Genomic DNA, 24042 nt, shown 5'->3' on the forward strand with positions numbered 1-24042 from the left:
TGCCATTAGCTTACATGATGTGTCAGAGGCAGAAACTACTCGTTAAAAAACTGCTGGTCTGTCCAGCATGGAGGGGAAACATCGATCAAACCAACCCTCTCCTCCTGCGCTGTTGATGTTACAGTTGGGCACAGAGGAACATATTCCAGGCCTGGACCAGGGTTGTAGAGAGGAAGACCTTTTTACATTTCAATATTATATTTGTATTTCAGTCCCATTGAGTGGACAATATGACAGTAATATAAAGCAGATTGCCAATCCCGTACCCGTACAAACATTCGGCATTCACCCTTACCCAAACCCTTTCCAATTTGGATCACCTCTGACTGTGACCTATCTTTATACATTAAAGTATCTGTAGGTTTCAGAATTTTCTACATTAGCACATTGTGCACATTGAAGACATTGTATAACACCCACTGCCGTATTTCAAAAGCTAACAACAAAGCTAACCAATTATCTGCATATTTCACATTACACAGTGGTAAATGCCTGAAAACTCCAAGAAAGGCTCGTAAGTGAACCTTGAGTTTAGCTTTAACCTTTGGCTGGTGCTCATTCGATATGAATAGGACCAAGATTAGCTACGTAGCGTAACCTCAGTTTCTATTAGTTCTATGGCAGTGGGACTCACCCCCCCCCCCCCCTCCTCCTCCCCGACAGAGCCCACTGGCACTGCCCATACCCACAAACAACAAACTCCAGAAATGCTCTTGTGAAGCAAAAACCACGTCACACACAATGTCACATAACATTACATCATGTGGGCATCATGGTACTAAACCTGATATTTACAAAAAAAAAGAATGAAACTAGAAAACGACAGTCAAACCAATGACCATGGTTAGGCACTGTAGAGCAGATCAGGAGAGTATAGAGCTCTCCTGGCTCTGGAGGCAGGAGGGGAGGTGCAAGTTAAAGCCCCGAGAATAACATTCACTCTGGCAAAACACTCAACACACAGTGAGTCACAGAGAAATAACAGTAGGAAAAGGGTTAAATAATTACAATAGTTATAACAATTCTCTTATAAGAATTGTTTCCTTCAATGACATTTTATGAAAGTTTTGACTCAGATGTAACTCAACAGCCAGGTATCTCTCTGGTCCTGCTTCCTAGGTCCATGTTCATATAGTTGGTTTTGTACAAGCAATAGCCCAAAAGGCCGAGATATTAACTTTACTATAATTGAAGACTAGGAAAAACATAAAAGGCTCAATCAATCAATTATCAAAATATTTTTAAATTTGTCCCATTGCTTGAAAAATAAATGAATGACAAAGCATTGAGCTGGGACTGACGGGGTTAAATATGGTGAATGACTTCCTTGATGTCCAGCCTGAATACAGTATATAATAGGCCGCAATATATAAGTAGATATCCATGAATTGATTGAAATACTTCACTTATAGTGTATTTTTAGAATAGATTTGGACATTTGGAAGATTGCTTAAAGATGTTGATTCCATCTTTGGCCAGGAGCTCAACACCATCTGTTGAAGTGGCCAGTGTGTTCCCTTTGACCCAGCCTTTCAAGTGCCGCTAATTACAACTGACCTTTGCAAATGAGCTACTGCAATTTAAACTACCATTCTCTCTGCCCTTCTGCAACCTAGAGGGAAAAAAAGGCCCATTCCTAAGAAAGCCTCTGAAACGTGCTGTTGTTGGCAGGCGGCCCAGGTCTGTTAACATAAGAGCATGCTCCCTGTGGGTTCTCTAGATCGCTCTGATACCCACAGGATGTCTGGAGCAAAGTAGCACAGGCCTCACAGACTGTTTGCAAAACTAAGAGTTTTGAAAGAGAGAGTGTGTGTGTGTGTGTGTGTGTGTGTGTGTGTGTGTGTGTGTGTGTGTGTGTGTGTGTGTGTGTGTGTGTGTGTGTGTGTGTGTGTGTGTGTGTGTCAGGGGGTCTAAATCACGGAGCTGTGGATAACATTTCTTTGACAACTTACAGTATATCAATTTTGGCTCAGTGTTCACTGTAGGCATTCATTATTGAATAAATGTATCTTAATGACTCCAATTAGCTTGAAAGGCGGATGTGGTGCCAAAATAGCATAATGTTTGCCTGTACAGTGGGTGTGTGCTGAGGAAAGAAGTAGGTGTTGGTCAATATACACTTATACTCCATGTGCCAAATCCACAAAAGGATTACGTTGCTTTTGCCGCCGCGACCATTCCACTAAGAACGGTTTGCGTGCGCTAATAGCTGGCTGATTTGTATAGAAATAGCACCCGCAATCTGCCCCGTTTTGGCACCGCATCCACAAAAGAATTAGCACTAATTATTTGCAATCGTTAAAACGCCCACAAAGTGAGGCAGCTGAGCACAATGTACCCTCGTTTCGTGTTCAAGTGAGTTAGAGGATCTCTGGCCTTAAAGGTCTGGCCCAAAACGTCCGTGTGGCATCTGAATAAATGAGTAAACGTGGAATGATGTCCTTATCTTTTTTTTCAATATATGTGCTTGTGAAGGTTTCAGCACCCACTGTTTTAATTGGGAGTTTTTTTTCAGAGTTGAGCGTGTTATATCTTATTTTTAACCTCTGTTTATGGATAAAACAAGCAGAGAGGCACCAGCTACTGATCACAAACACTACAACACTAATCCTTTCAGGAACACTGAGCTTTTGGGAAGTGTCATAAACATGTCTCCTCAATGTGTTGGATGCTTTAGTTTAACATAAAAAGCAGTGGACCTATAGTGTAGATGGAAGTTGTGAATGTGTTCACTTTGTGGCTTGTGCAGGCTTTGGCTACATAGTAATAAAGTGTGAGATTGGGGACTAATTAACACTATAAAAAGCCTCAAGTGCGTGAACATAAACATTTACTGAAGTGTGAATTTAACAAACACATTTAGCTTGGAGTGGGTCACCATTCTAAATGTACTCAGTGCTATGATGTGAACAATCATACTAACTTAACATCAGATCAAGCAGCACTGACGTTAACTAGAAACCTAGAAGTTGTTTTGTCATGAATCTCAGGACCATCTGGTAAAGGAATCAGCTGTCCATGAGAAACAGCTGAATGAGAAAGTGAACCTAAGGGGGCTTTCACACCTACCTTGTTTGATCCAAACTTAAATGACAGGTTTGAAACGTCCCGTGGACCGCGGACTAAACATGCAGACCTTGGTCCAACCTAAATAAGTGGTCTCCGTTTGGACTTTCGGACCAGGAAAAACATTTCCGAGACAGATTCCTCTTCCCTGCTTGTATTGGAGTGAACCGTGATATCTGCTTCTGGGCCCAGGACCTGGGAAACTGCAATACCAGGCTTGGCCACAGGGCACTGCTGGATTGCGGAAGCAGGCACTATTCCTGGGGGCCTGGGCTAACTGTGGGAGCGGGGGAGGGAGGTTGCTGATGGGAGACGGGCAATTATTATTTTTTTAAGATATTTTTTGGGGGCATTTTTGGGGCATTTTTATGCTTTATTGATAGTGCAGAGAGACAGAGGTGAAATGGGGCAGTATAGGGGGACGCAGCCCATGTAGGTGATTAACACTGGACGTAGGTCTAGACTTCACATTATTATAAGACATTATATTCTTGTGCCATGGAGCTAGAATCCTTTTTGACAAAAACAACTAAATGGTTTATGTTGTCTTGTTTAGGACAATTCATTCACCGTAAAAAGGTTCAACTTACAAACTAACTTCATGGAAAAAAATGTAATTGTGGTCATATTGTCCAGGACTTTGGCTCCTGTTGATTTTTTTCTTGGAGGGATTATCTAAAGGTTGTCAACAATGATAATGCAATGATATTGGGCCAGTTTCACAGACATGGATTAAGCCAAGGCCTGGACTAAATGGAATTTTGAATGGATATTGTCCATTGAAAGTACAATTTAGTCCAGGATTTAGCTTAATCCATGTCTGTGAAACTTTCCCATAATGTTTTATATGCTTTAAATGTATTTATTTATTATTATTATTATTATTATTATTATTATTATTATTATTATTATTATTATTATTATTATTATTATTATTATTATTATTATTATTATTATTATTATTATTATTATTATTATTATCCCCCTTTTTTCTGTGTATATACTGTATGTGTTGTTTGCGTGCATGCATGTAGGCCTATGTATGCAGACATGCATGCATGTGCTGTATGTGTGCATGTGTTGTATGTGTTTTTGCGGGAGTGTTGGGGTGGAGGGAAGGGATGGGAGGAAATATGGACATTCTGTGTACAGTTTGCTGATTGTTGTACAAACAAGGATTAACTTGTTTAGTAGCAAATACTCAACCTTAGTAAATGTTAAACCCTGTAGAGCAGCAGAGGTGTTTCTCAAGTTAATTTACTAGAGAGAGACCAAATGACCGGCTCTGAGCTGGCTGTGAAAACCTTTTCAAAAGAAAATTCTAACAAGTGATGTGCTAAGTGTGTGTGTGTTTGTGTGTTTGTTCTGTTCAGGCGGGAACATTAAGTGAAAGAAGATCAGGTTTATCATGGGGAAAGTAGATGTGTGTTTTCTTCACTCTTCAGACTTTCTTTCTATCTATACATGTGATCTAGACAACACGCCATGTCATGCTCACTCATATTAATCTATTCAAAGGGGTCATAGTTCCCCGTTGCTATTTTGGGACAATCAGTTAATGAACCAGCGTGCATCTCTCGTCTACATTTTCTTTAACTATTTTTCCTCCGCATAGTGTTAGCAGGCCCTCCACCATCCTCTTATCAGTTGCCAAACAGCAAATCTACATGGAAGCCAGCCAACAAGTGGTAATGAAAGGAAAGCACCTGACAACATCCAAATAGATACAAACGCAGTGTACAGGTGTGTTGATGTATGATATAAAAGTCAAAAGGAATACTCAGGATTATTATACCACAATTTGTATCCTGAATGCTCGCCAAACGTGTTTTGTTGAAGCCCTGCTTTTCAAATCTGTAGCTCTCTGCTGTGCGGTATTTCTAAACAGAGGCACTGTTCAACTAGAACGCTAAACACTTGTTAATCTTACAAATTACAGATTGATGCTTATAAAAGTCACATTATACTTAGTGCCTCTTATTCCTTTCTGTTATCTGCTTTTCTGTAATCCTCTCTTCCTTCTCTTTTGTGTATATAACTGTCAGTATCCCCATGTTTTACCTATCTGCCTTTCATCTAACTCTGGCCCACACCGTGGCAGCTGCACTGTGCACTCACAGTATCACCAGCAAAGAAAGGGGATCTGCCGTGCTCTCTTCCTGTCAGCACAGATGTCAAGGTGAACTTGGGAGACTTAAATAACTGTCTGCTCGACCCCGGGACCCGCCCGCCCCCTGTCAGCTGCACAGATTAGATGAAGCCTCTTGTTTACAAGGGCAATGCAGGGGTTCTTTTTTAGCTGCAACCATATCTACAGGATAGAGAATACTGTATGTATAAAGGATTTCAAAAGAAACGCAAGGCCTGTGGATTTTAAAAAACATTTATTTTACTTTTATTTTACCGGGCAGGTCGTTAAGAACTCATTCTTATTCTTATTACAATAAAAGAAGATTCAAGTCAGCTGCAATTCAATATTAATGAGCACAGATTCAATAGGATTCCATATTTATATGTGTTCATGAATGCAGTTCTACTCACTTTGAGTCTATAGGCCGCAGCAAAACATATAAAATAGCATCGGCAGGACGCCCTGGTTAAGGCTCAAATCATGTTGGATGTTGAGCATCCCAATTGTTTAGGGGGTTCTAGGCACAGGACATGAAATCACGACTTCCTCAAAGTGAGTTCAATGGGCCACCCCTTGATGCACGTCTCTGTGTCTCTGCAACAATGTCCACTATCAGTGAAAATCCCCTTATGATCTGCTACCTGTCTGTACCGTGTGTGTGCTGAAAAAATATCCAGTGTTATTACACAGCCCTCTGTAAACTGGCATGTTGCCTAGGCTGTGTATTTACTCCAGTTATTTTTTTTTCAACGCACACACACACACACACACACACACACACACACACACACACACACACACACACACACACACACACACAGTACGGACAGGTAGCGGGATCATGAGGAGATATCCACTGATTGTGACAAAAAGTAATCTTTTCACAACAAGCATTCTCCAGTATCACTGACTCCGCCTTTAATGAAAAACGTACACTATCCCTCAAAAATACCTTTGCCTGTGTGCAGTGTTCAAGTCAAGTTGTTTAAACCTTTATTACAAACAGCTGAGAGGGGGAAAAAAAACATTCAAGTCAGCCTGATAATTGCAATTCAAAGTCAAAGATCAGGCATTTCTTTTAGGTGTGATAACTCCAACAACAAACAACATGTCAAGAAGTTAACGGCAAAATGGCAGCAAATGGGATTATTTCTCATGTGTAACTGCCAGTTTGACAATGGGCTTCATTGGAATCTCCTGGAATATGACATGAAAATCGTCCTGTTTTATTCAGATAATAGTATAGTACTATTATAGTATTATTTTCTGTAGGCATGTATGCCTTTCTTTGGACAGTAAGTGCAGAGAGTGACAGGGAAAGAGGACAATTACAGGTGTTTCAGTTATGTGGTAAAAACTGTGACATCCATATGGGGCAAAATATGAATGAGTGTTAGGGCAGTATGCAATATCAGATGCAGTGTAGAAAGAGGGTCTCTCAGGGTAGTATTTCATTCAGGAAAGCAGATTGCTCAATGTACATAGTGATGGGAGGAAAATAGCTATAGCTTGCAGGAAAGAGGCAGGTCAAACTAGGCTATGGCTGGACACGGTCTAATCTGTTTTATTGACATGTAGTTAAACATGAATGTCTTTCTGTGTTGTAACTCTGCCTTACCTATCCAACTCACTCACACACACACACACACACACACACACACACACACACACACACACACACACACACACACACACACACACACACACACACACACACACACACACACACACACACACACACACACATTTGAGCTTGCGGCTCTCTTTGATCCCGGGCTGTGGTCTGTCAGCGGGCACACTGCTGGGAATACTCTCAGTGCCCAGGGATCCAGTTGCCCTCTAGTTGCACCACCAACCATGGCAGTCATTTTGGTACCGGAGCCTTTCAGTCCGGGGGGTTTGAGTCTTGGAGCAATAAAAAAGTCACATTGTTCCTGCATAGCACTGTCCACACAGGTTGCCCTTCCGTCCTAACCAGTGCGCTATTTCCATCTCCAAGATACAGGCACAGCTAAGCTCCTCTGTTATTGAGAGTAGCGCCCGTACCGCTGGTGAGAATACTTTTGATGAAGCTTGTTGGAAAATGTACTATGGATCAGCTTCAGTCCGTTTGCCTGTTCTGTCTGATCATTCATCTGTCACAACTTTGGGAAACGTACTAAACCGACAGAGGGCAGGTGCTCAATTTGTCAAATTGGTAATCGAGCTTTGATACTGAGGAAAAAGAAGAATTGGTTTCTCACTTTGTGGTAAAGTGACACTTCTCTCTGCTGCAGAATCCGCCAACTTCATCAACATCAACCAATAACTTGAAAATATAACCACACACGATACATTTTTGGAACTTTTCGAAAGGGTAAAAGATCTGAATGGGGTGAGGGCTGAAGACTATGCCAACCATGCTAGGCTGCCAAGCTATGCGGCTGGCAGGGAGGGGGGGTGGAGAGGGGTCAGATTACGTAGCTCTGTTCACCCGTCATGGCTTCCTCTGGGATCCCAGCCAGGTAAACTGTCAAAGCCAACTTCCTCCCTCAGAAGTGCATCGGGCTTTAAGGGACTTTAAACCCACCCATTGACCCTTCTGTCCTTTTCCAGTCAACCCCCCCCCCCAGCTTCTCCAGCCTTACCCTGGACCAATCCACCCTCACTGCCATGCTGCCATTCTATGTCCTATCTACACCAGTGTGGGTTAGCCTGATGAGACCAGCCTGATCTTGTGAGCTTCACACTTGTTTATCTCCCGCAGATCACTCTGGACTTTCTCCATCTCTGTGGGGAACTGAGTTCTGACCTAACCATAGATATAAAACGAAGTGTCTTCCTCCTGTCTTGATTATCAAACAGGTTTGATATTATCTTGAGTCTTGAGGGTGGGCTCATGCTAATAGGTAAGTTAAATGACGTGAACACAGCCCCCAACCAATGGGTGCACTCTCTCCAGCACCAAACACGACGCAGGAGGCGCGACCTGTGTCCGCCTGTGAGGCACTTTTTTCGGACACTTTTACCTAGCAGCCTCGGCTGAAGAACCAGGCTGACAACTGTGCAACCTTAACACAGTCACATTTAGGGTTAGGACTTAGAGTTATTGGGGGACGAGATCAGCAAATAAACCCGGACAAATAACGAAAGGGTGTCCCCCACTTGGAAAATTGAATTCACTTTTTTTCAGTTAAATATAATCACAATCGCGTTTGCAGTTTTTAAGGTGATCATGCATGACATTTAGCCTACGTGATAAGGGCATATAGTTGATTATATTTAGCCTACTTAACACGCAGTCCATTTTACCTGCTAAAAAAATACTTTTTATTTGACTGAAATCACTTTTACTCCCCTGTAGCAGGATTTCAAATAATATTAATCTCAAAAGGAATCTAGTTGTAGTCTTGCAATATGAGACCACATGTCTTCTCAAAATTTCATTCTGTGACTGAAAAAAAGGAACTATGACTAATTGTCTTCAGGTGTGAGTTAATTGTCTTTAGACGTGAGAGGGTGTCAGTCTTCAGTCTTTTCAAAGTCTTTTAAAAGTCCTCTAGTGTAAGCCCAGCATTAAAGGACAATTGAACGACTTGGATCTTAATTTGATAGTTTTTTCCTTAATATCTTATGAGTTATGAAAATATAATACATCAAATTGCTGGGATCAGAAAACAAGGTAACATTAAAAAGAAATGAAGTTTGACAGGTAACATAAACAAGCAGTGGGATGATCAGATAATGCCTACCACACACTACAGACTCTAAAAAGACTTTGAAACGACTAAAGAGTGACACAGTCTCACATCTACATAAAGTGAATCGACTGAGATTTTGCAAAGATAGAGAGTCTGATATTGCAAGACTAGAACGATTCCTTTTGAGATTATCACTCTTTACAATCCTGCTACCGGAGATAAAAAGTTATTTCAGTCAAACAAAAAGTTATTTTTCAGCAGGTAAAACGGACCCATCGGTTGTTGACAGTGTTCACGTCGGGGTCTGATGACCACCTCACACCAAACCACTGAGATGACGGGCGAGCGCCACAACTCCAGCAAGACATGCAGTAATCGGCTCGTGATTTCAGTCCGACCCGCTCTTACTAGGTGGAAACGAGGCAATATACTAAAGATCAATATATACAGAGTGACTGGCCCACTGTGGTAAAGAAAGAAGAAAAAAAAAGTGCAGTCTCTCCCTGTAAACAATGTGGCTTTGACCTGAAGAACTGCTCTTGTGCGTTGATGTTGCACAGATATCAACCCTGGACTTGTTTTGCTGAGAATAATAATTGGAAAGATTTCTTATTTGGCTCTGTCTGGTGTGTTCCACATTCAAGTGTTTATTGTTTACGGCAGTCCTGGATGAGGTAGACACACTCTTGCTGCATGATTGTTCACACCCATAAATCACTGTATAACGTACACACACCACATCCGTTGTCCTGTACACACAACAATGATCTCATCGCAGAACATAGAAAGCCACACAATCCTCACTCTCTTTTTACGTGACAATGAGGTACACTTCCTCTAGTTGCTGAGCGCTTCTTTACAATGCACATGTATTTAAAGCTGTTCATGTATATATTCCGTGTCCTGTGGGGGAAAATGGGGTTGTTCCTACTACTGGTCACAAATAAGGCTCCACAAAAAATCATAGATGGTCCACTCTTCAAGCATGTTCTCTAAAGACTAGCACAACTAGCTTGTAGCACAACTTTAGCTTTGAATTACAGACGGAAATACATAAAGGTTAGAATGTGACTCTTGTCTTGTCGTCTTTGCTCGACTTGCAGCATGTTCCAGTCTGTAACCCCTACACTTGGGACAGAGTCTGACCCTCCATAATCCTAAACCCCAACTATCACCATTAAGAATCTCTTATTTAGTCCCTTTACACCCCAAACCTTAAAGGCCTACTTCACCGGTTGGAATATGAAGGTGTATTAAACTCGGAGATCCTATGTAGTATAAATGTGCAAAAAAAAATTAAATCGGATCATCCTAGCCTGAGAAAAGGCAGAAAGAGTGTTTTATGGTCTCACTGTCTAACCCTACATTTTCCTTCTTGTGACATCACAGTAAGGGTCAGGATTAACAGGAAAGCTGGGCCAAAGGAAGACTGAGGAAAGAAAAACCTCATTCATTATATTATAATAGTGATTTTATAATGATAGAACGCTGGTTCCGTATGGGTGAAGTATTCCTTTAACCTATAACCACACATGTAGGCTAATAAACCTCATTTGTCCCAAAATACAGATATTTAGTTTTAGAATTTGTTAAGACCAAAAAGTCTACAGGTCATTACAACGGACAAACCTGAACAAATCATGTTTTGGCTGCCAATGAAAACAAAGGCTCTGCAGAGTATTCTTATCTACAGGGAGGAATCTTTATTCTTGGCAGCATGGCCGATGGTCATACGATACCGAGTGAGAGGTGACACATACAGTACATAGCTTTACTCAGCCACTCAACCGGACTATGGTGTTCTACAGTATATGTCGTCAGGACACAAGGGGCAACGTCAAATGAGAAGATATATGAATTTCCCGACAGTTAAAACATGAAAAATAGAAGTTAACCTAATATAATGACACAGTGTATAGTTTAATACCATATAGATACAAAGTGTGCACATTTAATGTTGGCTGTCCATGCTCTGAGCCAGTCACACCCTACAGAGGGTAAATGGGGAGTGGCAATAATACACAGCACTAAGAGCCAGTGTGCATGTTGAGTTGGAGGTGGGGTTAATTTCAGTCTAACATTGCTAGTATACTCTACTTTGACAATGATTAGGCTATGGCATGAGTCGGAGTGTTCATACACTGTCTGGGTACTTTTTGTACACATTGAGTATACGGAGTATATCCAAATATCGTTGCTTTAATTTATGCTCTAATTGAATTGATTTTCCAATAATTTCCATTTATTATGAAGCTCTAAAGTTCTCGACTCAAAAACTCCTACCATTGTTGACAGGCGTTCTTCAGACACTTAGCCAAACATTGGCTTCTAGCTTTTTAATATTAGAAAATGTTCACCACCAAAACTCTGAAAGAAACCAGGAAATGTAGAATAGCTTTTATGTGTAAGCAAAGTAAGTACATGAGTGATCGAAGGGGAAAAGCAGCAGTGATGATGAATGCACGAGCCTGGCAGTGAGCAACAACCCGACAAGAGTAATCTGAGCATTGACAGTTTAATCACAACATCTCATTGCAAAGATTGTGTTGGATGTGTGATGCACTGAGTGGAATATGTTACATTTGAGAGTCAGGGCACTCCAGTTGTCTGCCTGAACCGGCTCATAGGCTTTGCTCTATTATCATTGTGCCTCGAAAGCCCATCCTCGTCAAACCCCTAAAAGGGCCATCTGGTGATTGTGCATACACAACATAGCCAGACTGTTGATATGAGGCCCACTCAGCCATAAGCAACTAGTCTGATGTGAGTCATCTCCATCCACTTAAAGGAACACGTATGTTGGACATATTTTTAGGCCTATATTGCTCTGTATAATGGTCATGATAAAACAACAGACTCCGTGGCAACTTTGAGGCCTGAAGTGTCTCACATTGCTGCTGTTCTACTTTTAGCAATTTACAAAGACATCCACGGTGCACGCGCGCACACACACACACGCACGCACGCACGCACGCACGCACGCACGCACGCACGCACGCACGCACGCACGCACACACACACACACACACACACACACACACACACACACACACACACACACTGTCCCAGAGTTACAACAGCTATAATCTGAGAGCTACACAGATATAATATATTCATCTTAACTTTTGGCACAACATAAACCTTTATGATCTCCTTATGAATAGATTGGTTGGAGAGAAAAGGTTATTGGATCATTACTTTCATCATTTATCTTATAGGTAGCATGAACACGTTCAGAAAGTAAAATACAATTCTTGGGGCGCCCTTAGATCAGTTGGTAGGGCAGCCGGGCCCAGCAGCAGACCCGGGTTCGATTCCCGCCCGCGGTCTATCTCTGCATGTCACTCCCCTCTCTGCCCCATTTCACCTCTGTCTCTTAACACTGTCAATAAAGCATGAAAATGCAAAAAAAAAAAAAAATAGAAAGTAAAATACAATTCTACCATTTATTTTATAAGATTTGCAATGTTGGTTATGTCCGTCAAAGCCTTCTTGTCAAAAACCCTTTTGGTGTTAAATAATTATACACACACCATGTGTCCAGAGCAGAGTTTGAATGATCTAGCCTCTTTGTAGCGTGAGTGATTAGCGGCGTATAAGGGCGTATTCACACCTGCCATGTTTAGTTCAGTTGAAACGAACTCAGGTGTGCGAGAGTATTCTTCTATAAGCATACAGCTACACAGTATCAAATACGGTAACGCTGCCATGTTCTTTCATAAGTTAATGTTGATCCAACTGTTATTATTTAATATATTTGCAGTTATTATAGACCCATTGTATCGGCAGTTAACTTACTGTTAACATTATTAGCTTTTATGGATGTATGTACCGGTAGTCACTGTTATTTGTATTGAAATGGTGCTCAATTCAAATAAAAAAAATTAAATCAAATACTTTTGAAATAACTTGTATACACGTTTTCATTAATAATTAGCCATAGAAAACAATTTCCCTCTGGAAGTCGGACAGAAAAAGACCGCGTCTTATATATCGGTGTGTCTTATATTCCAGATTTTACGGAACTTTGTTTTTCTCATATTCATTGATGATCCACTTCCTTTAAACCTATGTGTCTGTGATTAAACAGCATGCGCTCCACTCTGTAGTGTCTCTTTGTAGGCCACACTCTAAATAATAAAAAGCATGGCAGCCATGTGAACATAGTGTTTAGTTAGTGCTGACTGGCAGGCACCAGGTGGGCACTGGGAGTGTTCTCTGAAGCCATCTGTAAAATGCACCCCACCATTTACTGCAGCACAAGGGCCAGGGCCAGGCCTACTAAACTGACAACAGCTCCCAGTTAACAAACAGTCCAAAAAATGGCTTTAAATAGTAATTATGGTAAATAATAATCATTGATCCAATGATGGATAAAAATAAGTTGTCGACCGTCTAGTCTTGATAACCTTAGCACTGTTATCATAATGAATATTATAACTTAAATATTTGATCAATATAATTGTTGTCTTAGAGTTATTTGGGGACGAGTCTTTCCAGGGTGAATTCCATTGAAGAATTGCAATCATACTCCAAAAACTAACCATATGTATGTGTTGTATTCATGTTTCTTTTAATAGCTGCAGTATTTTGTAAATGCCTGTTTTTTTTACAATTTTTTTTTTAGTAAAACAGGAAATTGTGAAAAAAAATCTGCTTATGCAAACCAAAGCAACAGCCAATCACAGAAGGGGCTGTGCCCTGTTGCTCTGACAAAGCAACATAAACAGAGAAGCTTTAGGAGACGATAATAGCAGACATTGGGAAGCTGGCATTGTGAAATAGAAACAGACTTTGTACAACTGCACTTAAGTAGCAGGATGAGTTAACATTTCATAATAATAAATAGATATTGTTATTATTTCACAATTTACATCCCTTACCCTAACCCTTTACAACAGAGAAAAATAGAATTCAAGGACAATGGTGCTTTTAGGTGGAAGATCAAATGTGGCAGACATCCAACCAAACAATATAAAACCTCATGTTTCCAGACTCCAGTTTGACCAGTTGTGGGACACAGAAAGACACAAGAAGCAATAAAAGTGCCAGACCATCTGGCAGCTCTGAGTTGAAAGACTTGCACACCTGCAGCCATGGAGAATCTCCTCTGAAGTTGTGAGCAAAGCGCCACCTTAACAGGCGTTCACAGGCCATCCCGCAGACACTTACCGCCATGTTAAATCACTGACATCCTATTGACAAGACCAATTACTGCTAATGTGTAGTGGCGGGCACCTCCCTCTATTCTCACTGCCCCTCCCCCACCACCCCACCACCCCACCTTTATTATACTATCTATGCACCCCACGCACAAAGACACACACACACACACACACACGCATACACACAGAGAGGAAAAGGAACTAAAAGTATTGCATTCTGGAGTTATCTGTCCGTTAACTAAACTAAATTGTTGTATACTGAACATGGATACTAAAAATGTAATTCACCCACACATAAACCAAAATGTAAAACTAATTATTTCTTAGTGTTCAACACAGTACAGCAGCCATGAGAGTTGACCAGGCTGTTCCTCCAAACAGCTGATCAATCACAGGATGGGGGAGGAGAGAGTTGCAGTATAAGCACTAAAGCTAAAACATGTTCACAGGCTTTCTGTCCCCTTTCAAAGTCAAATCTTTTTTTCTTCAATTTGTCTGTGTGCGGTAAAACTCCAACACCTCTCGTAATGTAAACCAAATCAAAACAAAAATGTAGTTCTGTTTTTTTTCTCGGCCTCCAGTGAGGTTTTGCTAACAGGTTTATGGCTTTGAACTTTGAACTCTTTCTATTTCTCTATTTTCAGCTGATCCTACTAACTATTTATGTCACTTTTCACATGAACAACCAAGGTCAACACAATGGAGGACTGCCAGGAACAACTGGAGAATGTGCGCCATTATTCTTCTATTTATACAATATTGCGTCTCATCTCTCTCTCTCTCTCTGAGGTCCGCCTTCTAAATCTGCCTCCCAGTGTGGGCTAATTGAACAGCTTTATCACTTTTGATTTTTACCTTCATCGGACAACACATCATACAAACTACTTCTATACTATGATGTATGGTCCCTCAGTAATTTAAGCTGACCACAACAATTGGGACATCCTAAATCTTTTTTCAACCACACTAAATAGCAGAACGTATGGGTATTGGAACACTGGCTTCATGCCCGGCACATTCACAGCTACTACGAGAGGTAAAGATAACATAATTACAGAACGCTTCGATCAAATCGACCAGCGAATATACGCTGGACAGGTCTTGTTTGGTTAACAAAGCAAAGCCAGTGGCAAGACGTGTAAAAATAAGACGTATCTGCCGCTGTTGTTGTGCTTGAAGCTTGTAGCGTTAGCCGGTAGAGCGGCAACAAACACAGACGTTGACAGTGACGTCATGATGTGGCTCTCTACGTGGTGGAATAAACCATCGCTTCAAGTTGACGCAGCAGAGGCTCTAGCACCGGCCTGGAACTGGAACCTGGTTCCCGTTGGTGAAAAAGGGGGTATCAGACAGACAAACAGAGCCCTGATCTAATGACTTAATGACTAGCCCCCGGTGGCTGCAGCACAGAAACAGGTGGCTAAAGACAATGAAGAAGTTTCTCAGACAGTCTAAGCAGTTCAGCAGTAAGCTTTGGGATTCTAATCTGAGACAGGTACTGAATATTTGTAGCTCTATACATATCCTGGAAGCCTCAGTGATGCCACCACACCGCACCAGCTTGCATCATGACCTCATATGCTTCTGTGAGTTTAGGGGCACAAGGCCAGTGAGGTCACCAACTGACATGTACACTATCAAATACAACAGAGACAGTAGCTGAGCATCAGTCAAAATGACTACATCACTACATTTGATTCCTGGAGTGAACATGACGCTTAGATCCAGTCGGTTTAGCACAGAGAATGAGCGGCCGAAGAGAAAGAAATGTTTTTTTTATTATCTGCGTAGCAACAAAAACAAAAGGGTACACACATCTGTAACTTCAGGCAGGTGCGTAGGAGAGGGTCAAGCACATCCAAAAGAAAGGTCCCTGCACATTGTCTTTCTTGCAAATATATACATTTATATGGTGGCAACGATCCGGCAAACAACATTCATTGAGTAAAGATCATCTTAAGAAGTGGGTGGCTGCAATCCCAGCAATCACATTCACACAAATAAAATCGAAATAAATTTAAATAAAATAAAAAAAGTAAAGATTAACCATCAAAATAAGACATTAAACCTTAAGAAACACTTTGGAAAATGTTTAAAAAATCCATGAAATACAAAATATAACTGATGAACTACAGATAGAAATCTCAAAGTTCATCAGTTATATTTTGTACTTTTACTCAATGAATGTTGTTTGCCCCGATGAAGGTCTATCAGCGAAACATGAATACATTTATATTTTTGCAAATAAGTGTGCAGTACCCTTTCTTTTGGTTATTTTGTAGCACCATGCTAATTTCATTAAATTCACTGCAAATGTGTACATCTCCCTCCCTCCTTTCCATAATGCTCTCTATATGTTGTATCATGTGTCTCTGTAGTCGCCAATGTTAACATTTGACAACAAAAGCCTAGAGCTCATTCTCAATAATGAAAAATAATTGAATAGCCAGCAATAAAGCTGAGGAATATCAAAATCTCACATATGAGGTTACACTTGCAGACGTGCAAAAAACGCAGCGTCTCACCCCATTGTCCTCAAGTGTGTGTGCAGTTGAATCAGTGGTTTAGAGAATATGATACATATGTGTATGTCAAAGTCAAAATGATTTCTATAGCACATTTAAAAACAACATCAGTTGACCAAAGACAAGTACAAGATACAATACAAAATAACATATAAGATACATGAAAAAAAAAGTTAGGAGTGTCAAAGTCTCAACTTTTGATAAAGGCCAATGCAACAAAAGTGAGTCTTCAGCAACATATTAAACTGTTCAACTTTACAGTATGAGTGTGTGAGACTCACCAGGGGGACACATGCAGTGGAGAGCTTCCCTCGCAGACCGTGTCTTGGGTAATCGCGCTGCAAGCTTCTGCATCAGAGAAGGGGAACACAAAGGGAATGTTAGTGCATAACGACATTTTAAAATCATGTTTCACTGAACATGAAAGGCCTGTTGTCAAAGCATGATTTACATGAATCCATTGATCCCTCACATTCCATTTATAAATGTCCTAAATGACTGTATTGTCCACATGATGTTGGACTTAGCTTTTGATTGGTCCTTTAAAGACTCATTTTAAGTGGTGCAGCGTATTACACATTTCCCTCTGATGCTCACTATCACAATTTGACCATTGTATGCCAAACGAATATAATTATTAGTATTTTCCCCAGAATGTTATACTAATGAATTAGAAAAAGTCCAGAAAACCTAATTAAGGGCTTTAAAAAATATGTGGAACAGAATGCCAGGATAATCACAACAGCGAAACATATCCAATACAGAAAAAAACTAAATTTTAATTTAAAGATTGGATTTCCTATGAGCGTGACAGTCGAATCTGAATATTGGGAAAAAGCAGCTATGACTAAACAAAACAAGACACTTTTAACAGCTAACATATATACTTTCAACTATGCAGTGGCATACACTCAAATTGCAACCTCGATGAAGTGTGACAGTTGACTTCATCGCAGCAACACAAAAGGGCCTGCGTCTGGTTTGACCCTGACCAGAATACCAAAGCATCCGTGTGCATTCTCCCCAGCATAGCACTCAGTCCCTCTGTGCTGCTGGTTACTAACACAGGAATGTGTGAGACAGGTGCTGAACACCATGTCCTTCTGCTGCAGTCACTGATAGGCCCACGGATCATTGAGGGGAAATGGCCACCATTTCTTTGGATTTTTTTTTCTTCTTGTGAATGGACAAATTTGTACAGGATAAGTGTGAGCATCATATTTACAATTCTAAAGCTTACTAAGTGGGGCAAAATACATCTACATTTGAAAGTATTTTAAGGGTGTGTTCACAACCAGCTTTGTTTAGTGCAGTTGGAACGAACCCTGGAGCGTTTAAGCCCTTTGGTTTGGTTCACTTGTGTTGGTTTGAACACAGTCCCAGACTCTGGTGTGAACTAAACAACCGGACTCTGGTCCTCTTGAAAGAGGTGGTCTGGGTCCGCTTGTAGGTGAACTCTGGAGTGGGTCATCTCTGGGGTGAACCCTATCCACACTAATCAAAGGAAGCGTAGTATGCACACATCATTTCGCCCTACTTTTGCATAACGTCTTTCATTAAATGCACGTGGTATTAAGTTATTTAGCGCACGTTGTCAGAGCATACATCCATATGCTCCGCCCCGCTACAGTCTGCTGCTATTGTAACGTGGGCTGACAGAGAGGAAAGTATAGCACTACATTGAATAGATAATGGCTGTAACAATATGCGCTCCACATGAAGTATGAAAATAACTCGCCGATGCTCTGTGATTTAGGTGAAGGTAGAAATTGCGATGCGATTTGCATTCTTGATCGCCAAACTGTCTGACAGCATTTCCGCGCACAGGACTTTTGTTAACAAACTATTAGGGGTGAACACAACCTAGTGTTGCACAATTTGGTTTTCCCGTACCTTTTGCAATATCTAGACTCTATTTATTATATATATTACTCATTTCGTCTTATCTTATTTTGTCCTTTTGTACTTATTACACCATGTTTCAGAGAGAAACGTAATTTGGATTCCTCTGTCTGGCACATATTGTAGAAATTGATAATAAAGCTGACTTGACTCGACTTGAGACATGATGATTTATTTCCTAAAGTTGACATTATAGTCAGATTGTCTATTTTAAACAGTTAACATAAATTGTGGAGCCTGAACTCCAGATTCACTGCTAGATGATCCAACAAGCATTTGGTTGAAAGCACATTAAAGCTGGAAAAGCCTAAGGAGAAACCTAACGGATAGACAAAACGTGTGAAACAATATTATAGAAACTCTGATCTGCCATCCAAGTGGGCCAGTGGGAAAAAAATTAACGTACCAAACTGCAATGTTAAAAGTAGAATAATGAAATGAAATGGATCGTGTTAAAAAATGGCATCATGGAAGATATTTAACAAGAAATTTGATATTGGGGGAAAAAATGTCTTAATAAAAAGAAAGAGACTTTTGAAAAGGGGCATTTTGGAGAAAAAAATATATATATGATTAAATAAAAAGCTGATGTGCATTGGTCTGTGTGACAGTCTTTGGGCAGCAGTGCCTGTGTTGGTGTCAGGCGAGAGTGACAGGAATTGTATTCAGAAACACGTCAATTCTCTTTCCACTTCCCACCACTCCCATGTTCTCCATCTCAAACAGGTAACATCCCATCAACATCTGGGAACGTGATATGTTGCTAGCTGCCGTGGGCCCCTTTTGTTAACACACCCTTTGTTTACATATATAAAATAGTACCAGATTACAGAGCCTCGGCTGTGTATTAACACTACATTTTTTTTCAAGCGCACACACACACACACAATACGGACAGGTAGCAGATTGAGAGGAGATATTCACTGATTTTGACAAAAATGTATTTGTCAACAAGCGTTCTCCAGACTCTCTGACTCCACTTCTAAAGGACTATTGGGACATTGGGATGGACTTTAACATTGTCATGAGTGTCTGTTTAGAGGTATGCAACCTGAGTACTGACAACTCTGTTCCACTTGGAGCTGTGAAGGTTTTGAAGTAAGCTTTATATTTTGAACTGAAGGGCTTACTATAGGATTTTTAAAGTTTAATGTGTTGTTCTTTTTAATATCTCAGAAGTTGTTTACCTCTGACATGGTTACTTTACCTGTTTAAGTGTACCCTACTGTGTTAAAGGCAGTGAGTGATACTAACAAGAATAAATGACTATATTTGGTTATTACAACTGAATTGTCAGTCATTTTTGTTCGTTTGATTGAGTCTTGTAATATATTGCTGACATTGATAAAGATGGTGGAACTCATTTTCATGTGTTTCACTCCACTGCTTTTTCATGGAGGTTCTACTGTAGTCAATTCTAAGGCTCATAGTTACGCGAAATAGTAAAAAGTGAAGTCATTTTCGTTAAACATTACTGAACCGGGTCGTTCTCTGCCCCATTTCATCCCCATCCTCTGCAAACTGTCTAATAAAAGCAAATATGCCGAACAAATAAAAGAAAGCTTAAAAAGTTAACTCAAATCTGCCTGAAGTTAAATAGCTTGGCTTTACAAATTTCTGCTTGTAGAGTTTGTATGTGGAACTATCTTAAACCAAAGACATCAAGATGGACACCTGGAGATACCACTTTTACTGCAAGTATGAGTCACTGTTTCCTGCAGTGTGTGTGTATGACTTCTGTATGGATTTGACATTTAATAGGAGAACTTTGCTTTGCTCCCCAAGAAAATAGGAAGCAGAGGTATGCGTAAAAAGCAGCCAGAGAGTGTGTGTGTTTGTGTGTGTGTGTGTGAGAGAGAGAGAGAGCGAGAGAGAGAGAGAGAGAGAGAGAGAGTTGGTCACAGATGCCTTGCGCCCAATCGTGTAATAAAAACATTTGATCTCATTCCAATTTCCTTTTCCATTTTTGTGTAAAAACAATAAAAACTTTATGAGACTTTTTCACATGTTTGTTTTTCGGTAATCTGTCAGAGAAAGACCATACAAATGGCTGTTTGCATTCCTTTGACATTTGAATAAGCTATAACTAGGAAATCATTCAAACGCATAAAAAGGCGTTCAATTCTGGTTGCATACAGTTAAAAAAATTGGAAAAGTAAAAGTTAATTTCACATTGGAGTGTCATTCTGTCACGCTTAGCAGAACACCGAAATATATTTGTGAGATAAGTTTCATTTGAAGTTTTGCAGGGATTATCAATTATTGAAATGTTTTGAGAAAGCGTAATCAGTTTGGATATGTTTTGTCTCGCTGTTTCAGTATTTGTTTTTATGATACGTCCCATGGAACAACCTTGTTTGGCAATCTAATGAAAAAAGCAAACGGGTCAGGTGTGTTAATGCATTTAATACTGACATGTCATGAAATGTCTAATTCATTATTTTCTTATTTAACCTCTTTAGTCGACTGTAATGCATCATTTATGCCAGGCGGGAAAGAAGTGACTGTTTATGTGTCAGTGTTAGTGACGGCTGACATGGTAGACATTTATATGCGTGTACTTGTGTTTATGTTGTGTGAATGTATGCGTAGATGTGGCGGTGTATTGGGTGACAGCTCTGTAGGGAGCGAGAGTGAGGAAACCAGGCCAGGCCTAGAGCTTTTTTTTTTCCTGTTTTTTACACCTCACAACATGGCCCTTCTGCTCACACCAGGCCTCTGAACTCACTCGCATGGAGCCAGGTCGCAAGAGAGCTCTCTGTGCTTTATTTTAAATGTTAGAGGCCACGTTTGGAGGTCAGGCTGTTGTTCAGGCTGGTTGTTAAGGGCTATGGCAGTTATATAGGATGCGATGCGATGTAAAAGTGGTAAAACCAGCCATTCTTGGAGAACGCTTGTTATCAAAATCACTTTTTAGTCAAATTCAGTGAATATCTCCTCATGATCCCCTACCTGTCCGTACTGTGGGTGAATCAAAATCAAATCAAATCAGTTGCATTTGTATAGCCCAATATCACAAATAGACATTTGCCTCAGTGGGCTTTACATTCCATACAATGTGACATATGAGTGGGTGGCGCGCTGATTAAAATCCAGAGTTAATACACAGCCTAGTCTCTAAGACAGGCATGTTGCCAGCTACATTGCCTCCCTTTTTGTTTAAATACCAGTTTTACAGAGCCGAGGCTGTGTATTACCACCAGACGTTTTTCAGCGCACACGATGAATAAGATACTCTCATCTCACCTGTTCCTACTAAATATATATGCTGATCTTTCTTTTTTTTAAACACCCACCACCTTATTTTATCTCTTTTTAAAACACTTTCATTTGACAAAACAGCGCCTCACTGCAGTTTTCCCTGCTAAACGTTACTCACAGAGCACAGAAATAGTACACGCATGTCCACCCTGATTTTTATTTACTTCACATGTTTTCAACTAGTTGCCTTGATTGTACAAGTTGATACAATTCACTGTGCTATCTTGAGTGTTTTGTTAGCTGTCCTTGGGTGTCTCATAAAGGCGCTGACAAATCCAATGTATTCTTATTATTACTAGGGACTATTTTCAGCAGGGGGATTATTAGTCAACCTTTGGTGCTGCAGTAGTGAGTGGTTGGGGGCAGCGGGCAGGGAGCTGTATTTGGGACTGAATCAGAATAATGTGCACAGTTAAACCAAACCCTCTAGACAGCCTTTTACCAGGTACGAGAGCTGCAAATGAAATTCACTTGGAAACATTACTCAATAACCACATAACAGATTTGGGCTGTGACTGGAATAATAATAAGACCCTACTCTGTGATGCTAGTATAGGACACATGCTCCTAAACTCCAAACTTTGAAGGGAACAAGGAGGAGGCGCATTCTGGACATTGTTGGATGAAAGCAGTACCATAGACATACTGTATCTCTCTCTCTCTCTCTCTCTCTCTCTCTCTCTCTCTCTCTCTCTCTCTCTCTCTCTCTCTCTCTCTCTCTCTCTCTATCTCTCTCTACCAAAGGCCATATGTGTTCCATTAATAATGACTATTTATACACAGAGCTAAACAAGGAAGGCAGGCTGAATTGCCCCAGGCCGGTCTGCACATTAAGATGGAGAGGTCCTCCTCAGCGGGGCCCCCGAGGCACTCAAACAGGATCACCACAAACTTTTGATTGGCTGTGGCAGTGGTCCTTTCATACCCCCCAACCCTTTACTATGTTCCAATTCAACACATCCTTATCCTTGACTTTCTCCCTGTCACCTCAGCTTCTGCAATGTGTAGCTTCTACCTCTAGTGGTCCACCGTTTGACAGTCGGAATATTTATGATTATGTCTGTTTTGTCCAGTCACAGCGGACTTGGGCATTGAGTATCAAAAGAAAATGTTCAGGAATAGTTGAGTGAGATCAGATGATTAATCATGATCTCTGTGTGTTAATAGACCTAGAGTCAGAAACATGGAAGCAGCTAGCCAACGACCAAAGTTCAAAAATACCCCCCAACCAACTCCTCTAAAAGCCAAACTATTCCTGAGCCTTATCGTGATCCAAAATCACAACATTGTGACGGTTATCAAGGGGTTTGTTACACACGCAAAAAAGCTTTTGAATATGTATATTACAGAGGTAAACTATTAAGTTAGAGGCTTTTCATATAACAGTGCTTTTAATCTTTTTTTAAATATTTTTAAATCAAAGTGTCTCCATCATCAGATCTATGAAAGAGAAAGAGAGTTTCTCCATCATGTGGATGATGAAGTGAAGCCCTCACCTGGTCCAGGATGTGGTCCAGTCGGCCCAGGAGAACGGGCTCCACCTGCTCCTCCAGAGACACCATCCAGGAGAGCTGCCGCTGCTCCAGACTTACTATCCGAGACTGAAGCTCCGAGGTCCGCACACAAAACACAATGCAAACTCCAAGGCACAGCACAGAAACTGCGATGCAAATCGTTACGCCTGACACGTTTCTCCAATGTTTCCACAGCGGCTGCTGTTTTGAAGGTTGCTGCCGCTGCTCACCGTTAGTCCTCTGGTCACTCGCTTTACCGGCCACTGTCCACTTCTGAGTCTCCTCCATTTTATCCTATAGATCTTTGTTTTTATCCAAACGCAAATCCCTTTAATTCTTCAGGTGAAGAGCAGAATAAGAAGATTCCTAACGACCTGCAACTCTCTCTCTCTCAAGGGGAAACTTTTTGTAGATGTTATTTTTTTCTTGTTCAAATTTAGTTTTTCAGACTACCTCGCAGCTCTCAGGTGAACCTCCACATGTAGTTCAGAATATAAGACATTTTGTAATATGTCATCAGTCAGTGATGTTCCTCATGCCCTTTTTTACGCGTCGGCGTTCCGCTCCCGTCTGTCCCATTCGCTGCTGCGCGTCTGTAAAGTCAGCCCGTCAGTGCGCGTCTGTGTAACCCGAGCAGCGTGTCTCTCCTCACCGCGGCGCTTTGCTCCTCCTCTCACAGGCACAGGGTTAAATGCCGGGGCGGGATTCATGGCGGTGTTGCTGCCCCTTTAGATCCGCTCACTTTGGAGAGGGATATTTTTAGTGTGCGCAAAACGAGGACGCTCAGTCACACAGCCG

The 24042-nt window shown here is 40.9% G+C and overlaps 1 protein-coding gene across 1 annotated transcript in view; it reads right to left on the reverse strand.

Moving 5' to 3' along the window:
- Positions 1-23731, reverse strand: part of col13a1 (collagen, type XIII, alpha 1) — a 100061-nt gene extending 76330 nt beyond the window's left edge. The window contains exons 1-2 of the mRNA XM_080036671.1: positions 23227-23731; positions 16849-16915 (exon numbers count right to left, since the gene is read on the reverse strand). Coding sequence (XP_079892797.1) covers positions 16849-16915; positions 23227-23532 — 373 coding nt within the window. The 5' untranslated portion in view covers positions 23533-23731. The remainder of the gene's footprint in view (positions 1-16848; positions 16916-23226) is intronic.
- Between the last annotated feature and the right edge of the window lie 311 nt (positions 23732-24042).

The sequence above is a fragment of the Ammodytes marinus genome (genome assembly GCF_949987685.1).
Source record: "Ammodytes marinus genome assembly, chromosome: 11".
In the NCBI taxonomy this organism is placed as follows: domain Eukaryota; kingdom Metazoa; phylum Chordata; class Actinopteri; order Uranoscopiformes; family Ammodytidae; genus Ammodytes; species Ammodytes marinus.